Here is a 10648-nt window from a genome sequence, read left to right as displayed (position 1 = left end):
TTATCAAGCCTAACATACTGTAGCAAAACAATTAAACAGCTTTAAAAAAGACTGTGTTTAAATGTGATGTTATTTAATGGAAATGGCCACAGACCTGAATGACAATTAGCTTTTAATTTGAAGTTTGCTCATGAGGACTTATGAGGACCTCATGCAACTTGGACTTCCTCGGCTATGACAGTGATTTACTCATTGAATTTTCAAAGTAAGTAAATATTGTGGTTTAAACATCCTTCATTAGTCCCTCCTTCAAACCAGTATATACTCTACTGTAGTGCCGCTTAAGTATGACACTAAATTAAAAGAGTTCTGGATATTAAGATTTGTGACCTTTGACCTGCCAATAGAGGGGGCAGTAATCAAAGTTTGTCATGGTCATTACTCATTGGCATGCAGGTTTTGAAGAAATTATTGAGTTGTCCTGGGACACACACGAATAAAAGTGAAATAATTTATTAAATTAATAAATTGAGGATTAACACCGTCAAAGATAAAGTAAATAGTTTAGCCTTATATATATATATATATATATATATATATATATATATATATATATATATATATATATATATATATATATAGCTTTATTTTAATATAATGCAATTTACCAGGTTTCTTACCCATTATATATATATATATATATATATATATATATATATATATATATATATATATATATATATATATATATATATATATATATATATATGAGCACTTTTTTGAATCTTGATGGTGTTGACCCCTTTGTCCTCTGTTTATCTTAACATTTATTGAGTTATTAAAATTTTGTCAAGGGAATTTAGGATTTTTTTAAAGGGTTCAATGTGTAAAATATATATCAAAGACGTCTATGTGTTGTGTTGCAGAGATATCTACTGAAGTTAGCATGCTAACTGACTAGTTCTGCTCCGTCCAGTCTTTTAATACCACTTGTTCCTGTGGAGGTGATAGTGAGTCACTGTAGCTCCAGTCTTCCCTCAGTACAGAGGGAGAAGGAGTACAACTGCTTGACTCACTGGTACATATTACAGCCATGTTCCGTGTCTGTTTTATAGTTTGTTCATTGGATTACATTAAAAGTGGCAGAAACGAGAAAAAAAAACCCCACACCGCCTCGCTTTGTCTTCACAGCTGTCAGGAGGCTGTTTCACGGAGCGTATAGCTGTCGGCAGCCCTGGGAAACGACGTAGCTTCAGTTAGCAGTTAGCTTGAGTTCAGCCACAGCACCGGGGAACTGCAGACTCCCTGTTGCTGCCGTTACACCGGTCCAGCAGCCCGCTGTGACTGCTGGCACTGGGGCTTATTCTGGCTGAGCTTGAGTCTCTTTGGCTTCTGTTTTACGGAAGCGGCTGCCGAGTGCCCGCTTTGCCGACCTCTCCCCTCCTCCGGCGGGCTGCTCTCCTGGCTGCTCCGCCACCGGGAAGATGAGACAAATATTTGGGTCGTTTTCTAGTTTCTGCCACTTTGGATTTAGTCCAATAAACAAACTGACGTAACTTTACACGGAATACAGCCCTGGTTAACATCAGTGCCCAGTAAACACAGATGGATGGACGTAAAGATTATAAATCAGCAGTGTTTTCCGACCGGCTCTTGGAGTTTCAGCAGTGTGGTCAAATATTGTTGCCCAATAACAGACTGACAGGCATTACACAGAAGTAAATGTAATAGACAATATAACGAATACATTAGAATACAATAAATATGCCAAACTAGTACAACTAAAATATGAGATTGTATGGACCCAGTTTAGAGGTGAAATACTGCCCCCTATTTCTTTGGAGCAGGTGGCTTGGAATTACACACTGCCCTTTAATGTAGGGTGTAAAGACAGTTTGGAGGCCAACATAGTTAGTCGAGATTTACCAGTTTATCACCTGCAAATAAAACTATTATTTCTCAGTTATGTAATAGCACTGACTTCTTCACAAAAGTCTTTTTTATTTGTATTGATTTAATTTATTGGATTCATTTAGCTCTCAAGTTTTTTTCGTAGGCAGACTAATTGTGTCCAATCAACGGTTGTTGACAGGAGTATTTGAACGCTGATTGGTTACAAATCAAAATGGTCCCGCCTCTTTCCGGAAGCTGACGGTCACCTGACTTTTCTTTTTTCTCTGTGTTTCCTTGTTAGCCAGCCTCAGTACTAGCCAACAAAACAACCGTCTCACTTTCTTCCCCTTTTCTATTTCGTCCTCTTTTCTCTTTCTTCTCTTTCACCAGCAGTTAAAGTAACTTCTTGCCCTCCTCCAAAATCATGGACGAGACGAGTCCGCTCGTCTCTCCGCTCCGGGACTCCGGTGATTTCAGCTACTGTCCCACGGAGCCCACCAGCCCCCGGGGCGCGTTTGGAAGCACACCGGGCTCGGTGGTGCGCATCCCGGCAGGCAGTCCGGGGCGCAGCCGGGAGAGACAGCCGCTCCTGGACCGGGACCGTGGTAGCTCGCCGCGGGAGCCGCACAGGAACGAGTTTCCGGAGGATCCGGAGTTCAGAGAAATCATCCGAAAGGCCGAGCGATCCATAGAGGAGGGGATCTACCCGGAGAGGATCTACCAAGGATCCAGTGGAAGCTATTTTGTCAAAGACTCGCAGGGGGTAAGAAAAAAAGCTGCTAACTTGCATCTATTGATTACCGACTGTTGCTGTCGTGCTAACAGTTCCTGTAGCTGTCTTATGAATGATCTGAAGTGTTGTGTGGGATGCAATGACTGCAGGACTGTTGTGATTAAAGTGTTGGTCGCTTCTAGGAAAGGGAAAGGCCTCTTCCAACTAGCCAGTGATGACTTGGCAAATAGGCTGCAAGGCATGCCAACACAACATGAACCTTTAACTAATAAACAGCCAATGGAATAGAAAAAAATTAAGTGTAAACACCCAAATACAATACACAAAGTTTCAGTTGAACAATTTAAGAAAATAACAGTTGAATAAAGTCTCTAAAAAGTGAGCTAACCAGTTGGATAAATGACTTCTTATAAACATTCTTTGTTGCCAAAGCCATCTTGTAGCACCTACCAGAGTTTAGGGGATGAGCGCTCCTCCCCACCATCCCAAAAAGCCCCCAACTGGCTCTGAGTTTACTGAGTTTACTGGTCATGTTGATGACCACTGCACGCTTGTTCCTGTCCTTATCAATTGCCAGAACACTTGCAATGAGTTTACAACTGTGCTGGCTTACACCATAGCTATTAAGATAAATACATTGCATGTATTCCTTAAAAACATATCCATAATCACATTTTATATTTTTTATTTTCTTGATCCAGTTGCTTAGCTCCATGTAAACTGCGACTGTGGCTGTTCAGATCCTTCTTGATTAGGCAGGTAGTCTGTTAATGAAGGTCCACCAGCTGTCACTGATGTCAACAATACCACGCAGTCACAGATGAGATGCTTGTCAACCATTATTTCACATGGCTTTCCTGTTTTTTCTTGCTTTTCACTGAATTGCAAATTTGGGCGGAGAAGTGTTGAGTATCTAATCAAACAGAAGATGCTGAGCACACATGTCTATTTGTTGCAGCACTTGTAAATTACTTTTTATAAGTGTGTGCAAGTGCTACACATCAGGGAATTAAAACATGGACATTTATAGAGCATTTCTTTCTTTCCATTTGTCACCCACGACAACATCTCCCGACTCTAATCTTGTCAGATTAATGGTGGTAAACTTTGATCGGCACGACTGGAGCCGAGCAGTAAAAGTCTTGATCAACTCAGACGCTGCCCTCCCACCATGTCCCCTTTACTCTTTGTGTCTGGATTCTCTGTTAAACACAAGATGGTCCAGGCTTTTATGTGCCACATTCTCCGCTCACTAAAGGATAACAAAACAGAAAAAAGTATTCTAGACTGCGTGCGTGAGCTTTTTATCCAATGACCTGCTTCCCTTGTGCCCCCCACCCCTCATTAGTCACCAGTGAGCTAAGTAGTCATGTGCTAGCTCGCTGTGTGTGTGTGTGTGTGTGTGTGTGTGTGTGTGTGTGTGTGTGTGTGTGTGTGTGTGTGTGTGTGTGTGTGTGTGTGTGTGTGTGTGTCATAGTAGCGCAATGCAACATGTGATTTCAAGTTACAACTTCAAAGTGACTACACACCCAACATGAATCTTTTGCTTATCAATCCCCTATAGGCTTTAAAGAAAGTTTGTCTCACTTGGTGGCTGTGGACACCTTTCATTAATGTCCGCTACAGTGTATGTTTATAGTTCTCACAGAATAAAAAGTGTATTTTTAAGCCACAGCATAATAACTTTCCCTGTCCCCCCCACCGTCTACCGTCCCTCTGTGTGCCCAGTATGTGTCAGTCGTGTTTGCAAAGGAAAATATTGTCCTTGAATTTAAATATTTATTTGTTTCACACTCGAACAAACCTTCCTTTTTTAACTCCCTTTGGATGCTGAACCTCTGTCTGCTCTCACTATCCATATTTTCATTTCCCCCACCCTTCCTCCCTCCACAGAAAATCATCGGCGTGTTCAAACCTAAGAATGAAGAGCCCTATGGCCAGCTGAACCCAAAGTGGACCAAGTGGCTCCAGAAACTGTGTTGTCCCTGCTGTTTTGGCCGCGACTGTTTGGTGCTGAACCAGGGTTACCTCTCCGAGGCCGGGGCCAGCCTGGTCGACCAGAAACTGGAGCTCAACATTGTTCCCAGGACCAAGGTATGAACACACACAGTGCTGCATCTGCATTTCAAGAGCAACAGACCATTTTGGAAGTACTGCCTCTCTCTTTGCACCCTAGGTGGTGTACCTTGCTAGTGAAACGTTCAACTACAGTGCTATAGACAGGGTGAAGTCTCGAGGAAAGAGGCTAGCCCTGGAGAAGGTGCCTAAAGTGGGCCAACGTTTCCACAGGATTGGACTGCCACCCAAGGTAAAAAACATTTTGTGTGATGGGTTGTTGTGGGGATTTTACCTTTAACTCAGTTCAGCACATTATTGATAATGGCATTACAATGTTTAAAAAACAAATACCCCAACATCTAGAGAATACACATGCTGTGTCTGAAGTCTTCTCAGTACATTAATAGCATAACCTTTCTGGCACCGCATCTGTGTTTCACTATTCACACATGCACTACATTCAGGAACATTTCCGTCTTGCTCCTTTTTACACATACCATAGTAATGCTGGAACAGATGGGTCAAGGAGCAACACTTATGGATGCTAACCGCCATAAAAATCAACAGAAGAAGGGTTGGCTCGCGTCACGTCGTGAATCGGTATCTACGGTTCTATATCTCTGCGGCGTGAAGCGGTTCTTATTATTTTCATGAACATGGGGTTGGAGCTGTCTTTGTCCGGTTTGTGAGACAAGTCAAATCATCTGCAAAAGTGTTGCCGTAAATGATTAACCATTAGTTGCGGATTCAAATAAGTTAACAGCAGAGTCTTGTGATGGGTTGGCTCGCTCCACGTGGAAGGTAGAAACTTGAATAAATACAGTTTTTGCAGCAATTAAAATGGATATTCAAGACATAAATATGACCTGTTTAACTTCCTAGCAAATAACATTCTGCAACTGGTGATAAAGGAGTTTATGTTGAAGTACATGGGATTTATTGTTTTCTTTTAGTTCTTTACCGTGGTATCGGATTGGTTGCGATAATCGTGAAATTTTGCTCGTATTGGTATGGACTACTACATTTCTTGTATTGTGACATCCCTAGTCCCTGCAGTGTTGCTGCTTTCATTCAGCCTTACCGGACATTTCCCTGGAATGTTACGAGGTCTTTAGGTGGGAAATTGGCGTTACAGATTTCCCTTCTCTCATTCTCCTCTGACCCCATGCTGGAAATGTTCCAGAACATTTTAGGGATACACTGCATGTGTGAAAGGGACTCATCATAAAGACCTCGGTCTGCTGCTATTCCACCAGGTCGGCTCCTTCCAGCTCTTTGTTGATGGATACAAGGATGCAGATTTCTGGCTGCGGAGGTTTGAAGCTGAGCCTCTGCCTGAAAACACCAACCGTCAGCTCCAGCTGCAGTTTGAGCGGCTCGTAGTGCTCGATTACATCATCAGAAACACAGGCATGTAGACACTCTGCTCAGCGCTGTCAGGGCTCGGTCATCATTAAATCATTGTATATTTGAATAGATACTTTATATTATGTAACTAAGATGTTGTCTTACAGTCTTGAATTCATCCATGGCAGCTTTTATCTGGTTATTTGGTTTAAATTTGAATTTCTTTCTGTTTGTATTCTAGACAGGGGGAATGACAACTGGTTGCTGAAGTATGACTGTCCCATGGACCCTGATGGGACTAAGGTGAGGACGCACAGACAGAGGCTTGATGGACATTTTCTTAAATGCTGCTGACTCCAATGGCTGACTATGTTTTTGTTTTACATCTTTATTTCTGTAGGACACAGACTGGGTGGTAGTGAAGGATCCCATCATCAAGCTGGCAGCTATAGATAACGGCCTCGCCTTCCCCCTCAAACACCCTGACTCCTGGAGAGCCTGTAAGCACCTACGTTGACATTGTTTTTAACCAATCACTGCTCACTCTCGGCACGCTCTTTTAAACAGTGTGTCCAGTGAAGACATCTGATATATTTCTCTATATTTATATCTGTTTTATTTCTCTTTTTTTCATCCCATTTTGATTGCATTTTAAAGCTGTTCCTTCACGGTAACTCTCCAGCTCGTTCATAATCATTAAGACACCGTTTCATTTTTCAATCACCAGACCCGTTCTACTGGGCGTGGCTATCCCAGGCCAAAGTTCCTTTCTCTCAGGAAATCAGAGAGCTCGTCCTGCCCAAACTTTCTGACCCAAATTTCATCAAAGACCTGGAAGAAGATTTGTACGAATTATTCAAGGTATGAAGGGACTCGGATTAAAAACTCAACAACATCTTTGAGCAGAATGAAGTGAATCCTGTGAGTGTGAGAAACGGATATTAAAACAAGGGAAATTGCAAGATGGAGAGGAGGACCGACTCTGTTCTGTGGCTGTCAAACATTATGTATAACATGTGTATAACATGTGTATTGTCTACTGTGTCTCACAGAAGGACCCTGGTTTCGACAGAGGACAGTTTCACAAACAAGTAGCCGTAATGAGGGGGCAGGTGAGTTTTCTCCTCTCTTCTCAAAGCGTGTTGTTCAGCAGTTGGACATGCAACTAAATGTTTCTCCTTGGCTGAATCTCTTTGTTTTTAAAGCATAAATTCACCTAAAAACCTACTTCTCCTTTTTTTTTTTTTTTATCCCAAGATCCTGAACCTGTGCCAAGCCCTGAAGGACGGTAAAACTCCCCTGCAGTTGGTCCAGATGCCCCCAGTAATCGTTGAAACAGCCAGAGCACCTCAGAGAGCCAACAGCGAGTCCTACACACAGAGTTTCCAGAGCAGAAGACCCTTCTTCACCTGGTGGTAGGAGCGACTCACTGGAGAGGAGGAACAGCAGGAAGCCGGGGCGAGGGCAAGGAGTGTCCGTGTGCGGATGGAAGGCATTGCAGAATCTGATCCCTGAAATGGAAATAATCATCAACCTCCCCTCCTCTCCTTTATGGATATTTTGGTGACAGAGTGAGTGGAGAGATGAGGCCATAAGTGGAAGAATTTCACAACATATCTTTCCTGTTTGCCTCTGTGCCTTGCGTGGATGTCGATGACTCATTAATGTCTAAATGATGGAAGATTCAGTGAGAGAGACAGAAAAGATTTTCAGTGCGGAATCAGACTTTTCTTTTGGACTCCTGGGTGCACGTAATGTTTGCCCACACATGCACGCCAGCCAATAGCCTCTCCTGCTGTCTTTTTGGATGGAAAGATGTTGGTGTTGCGTTCCATGTTTGTTTGTTTTCTTCATACCTCTCTGCCTTTTTAATATTCACCTGCATATTCCCTCCCACACAGTTAAAAGCCCTGGGCTGGTGAAAGCAGCGATGCCACTGGTGAAATATTTTTATTTTATAACCAATAAGAGAAGTGTTCATTGTGGTTAAGTCTTGAAGATTAAAGAACTGGGATCTCGCTGGTGTGTATGTCTTAACACGGTGAACACAAGCCATGTGAACTGGTTTCACATTTACTCATTGTGCTTCCTAATTGTTCAGAAAGAAGAAGCACTTTTTGGTGAAAGACACAAACTGTTTGTTAAAGCTCCTTCCTCCACTGATGCGTGAAATACTTGATGAAGGCGACAAAATGATCCCATCTGCAAGCAGGCAGAGGCAGGGGGAGGGGTCAGTGATTCCCAGTCCACAAACTCCTTTTTTCTCTGTCGGCCATGTTGATTTCTGTTAATTTTTTTGGCTTGTGGGGTGGACCTAAACAATGAAGTAACTTCCTGCTGTACTGAACTGACATGAAATGTATTGTGACAATGCACTGTATAATTTGTATGTAATATTTAATGATAGATTATAATTAAAACATATTCCGCTAATACAAATTACTTGGGTGTTTGTGAATGAGAAAAGATTACAATCAGACAGTCATCCAACACACGTATGAAAGATTCAGCCACGAGTGCTGTGCTGTATTCTGTTGATGTACACAGAGTATAATCACAATTGCAGGTGATTTTATAAATGCTATAGTCCAACAATCATATGCTAATGGTTGATAAAACAAGCTGCATTCATCAAAGGTTTCATAACAATGCATCACATGACTAAAGTGTCACTAACTTGGTTTCCATCCACTACCATTATGCAATTAATCTTTCAAGATTTCATTATTTTCCCCCCCGTTTCCAAAATAAAGTGGAATGAACATAGTGGAGTGTTTGGCTGCTAAAGAGTCAGATATTTCCCTCAGGAGTTGGGGACCAAAATCAGAGTTAAAAGGAGAGTAAATATTGGACTTACATTTGGTTGGTAGTTGTCAGAAACACGACTTAGAAGTTGATGTCAGTTTTGTGTAAACGGCTTGTTTCCATTGCGCCAACGTTACCAACTTCCCCAAGCGCACAAAGAAACTTTTAAAACAATTTATTCATTTAGACGTATTTCAGTATTCGGTCATACAAAAACTCAAAACGTCCATAGGCTACAAATGGTCTTAACGTGCTCTTTGAGTGTTACAATAGCCTGTCCCGTTCACCAAAAATATATATAAAGTTCTCTGGTGTCCTCAAGAATACATTATACTCATGTAAAATGGAAATCTCATTTCAGGGCCTGACACAATGGCTCTTTTCTGTTTCTGTCAGTCAAAATGCAGCTGCTTTGATTCTGCTGTTACATCCCCTCCAACATGCCTGCGTTGTAAAAGATACACATTTGCTTTAATAGTTGGAGTAATCTCCAGGTTTACCAAAATTCACTGGGATTTCTTTATGCTAGGCTCTACAGTGTAGAGTACATGACAGCAGAAGGTGCTAACATGTAACAGTAGTTATACAGTATGCCCTTTTATGCAGAACCAAATCCTGTATTTCAGCTTCCACTACTGTGTGTTGTTTCATATTCAGTCCGTTGTTACTGGAGGATGCGGTGAAGGTAGCGTTCAGAATGTCTGGCACCCTCCTGTCTTGCCAACCTCCATGAGGAGGGTTTGAATGGGTTTTGGTTCTCTCGGATGTCTTCCTCAGTCACCGGCAGATGTTCTCCTGAACTGGACTGCTCTGTCGTTCTCCTCAACCTCATCAGTGTAGCCACTGGAAAACGGCTCCTCAACCCTGGAAGACATACTGCATGTAAACTCTGGTTTGGCTGAACTATTACAGGACTACTGCACATATTATACCAAGAACATTAGATCGCCTAACAATACTTTCCCACATTAAGATGCTGTTGTTGATTTGTTAATGTGTGAATTCAGGCCAAGCCTACTACAGCTTTGACTTAAAGTATTATGCAGAAGAAGAGAAGTTAGGTGATTTTGAATCCAAAGTATCATACAACAAGAATAAAAGTCTCCAGTCATGCTAGCAGCTGTGAGGCTGCACAGCGCAACTTTGAGCTAAGCTAATGTCGGCATGCTAACATGCTCACATTTACAATGTGAAAATGCTGATTTCAAGAAGGTACCATGTTCACTATCTTAGTTCAGAGTGTCAGTATGCTAACAGTTTCTAATTGGCCCTGGTTTTCTGAATGAACAAGATTCCTCAAAATCGCAAGAGAAGCTCTCATTTACTTGAGAGCTCGATTATATTGAAGCAAACATCTATGAAGGACATGAGGGCAACTGAGGCGCAATTGCCTGATTGTGTCTTGAGTCCCAATGTATCCAGCCTGAATGCATTTCAGATGCTTCACCTTGATCAGCAGATCAGAAGGGCTTTATGTCTGAACAACTGCAAAGTCCTTCTGAGTCTTCTGAGAAAAGGCTTTTCTCAGAGGTTTGAGATAATAATCTTATTCATTTCGTTAAGGGCATGTTATGTTTTTTTGTTAAATAAATGCATTACGCTTAGTAATGGAGAAATCAAATTTAGATGAAAAGATACAGTAAGGGATTACCAAAGTTCTTCCTGAAGGGGACATGGGATGGGAGCCCATCTAATAGTTGTTGAGATATTTCAGACTGGACAGCAGTTGTGGCTGACAAAAGATGGATGTTGTCCTCTCTAGAGCCATCATGCAGCTGATTTGGCAAACAAATTGTTGCAGTGCACCATTTTGTTATTACCACACCGCTCTGTAGACTCATTTTGACATTCTGTGGCACTTCATTACTCCTC

General features: G+C 41.8%; 1 protein-coding gene across 1 annotated transcript; it reads left to right on the top strand.

Moving 5' to 3' along the window:
• Positions 1-1955: 1955 nt before the first annotated feature.
• Positions 1956-8410, top strand: pi4k2a (phosphatidylinositol 4-kinase type 2 alpha). The gene is made up of 9 exons (XM_029437722.1): positions 1956-2596; positions 4460-4660; positions 4743-4874; positions 5881-6034; positions 6213-6274; positions 6372-6471; positions 6699-6832; positions 7024-7083; positions 7229-8410. Exons 1-9 carry the CDS (start codon positions 2258-2260, stop codon positions 7388-7390), a joined length of 1344 nt encoding a protein of 447 aa, XP_029293582.1. The 5' UTR covers positions 1956-2257; the 3' UTR covers positions 7391-8410.
• The last annotated feature ends 2238 nt before the right edge of the window (positions 8411-10648 follow it).

This window comes from Cottoperca gobio, chromosome 1 (genome assembly GCF_900634415.1).
Source record: "Cottoperca gobio chromosome 1, fCotGob3.1, whole genome shotgun sequence".
In the NCBI taxonomy this organism is placed as follows: Eukaryota; Metazoa; Chordata; class Actinopteri; order Perciformes; family Bovichtidae; genus Cottoperca; species Cottoperca gobio.
Note: the sequence above shows the minus strand (reverse complement) of the source record. Positions and strands in the feature narration are given on the sequence as shown.

What these genes read in the sequence shown, in the direction of transcription:
- pi4k2a (XM_029437722.1), top strand. Translation starts at nt 2,258, where the DNA reads ATGGACGAGACGAGTCCGCTCGTCTCTCCGCTCCGGGACTCCGGTGAT. An exon ending in TGGACCCTGATGGGACTAAG is followed by an intron (nt 6,275 to 6,371) that starts GTGAGGACGCAC and finishes TTATTTCTGTAG; the next exon opens with GACACAGACTGGGTGGTAGT. An exon ending in CCCTGACTCCTGGAGAGCCT is followed by an intron (nt 6,472 to 6,698) that starts GTAAGCACCTAC and finishes TTCAATCACCAG; the next exon opens with ACCCGTTCTACTGGGCGTGG.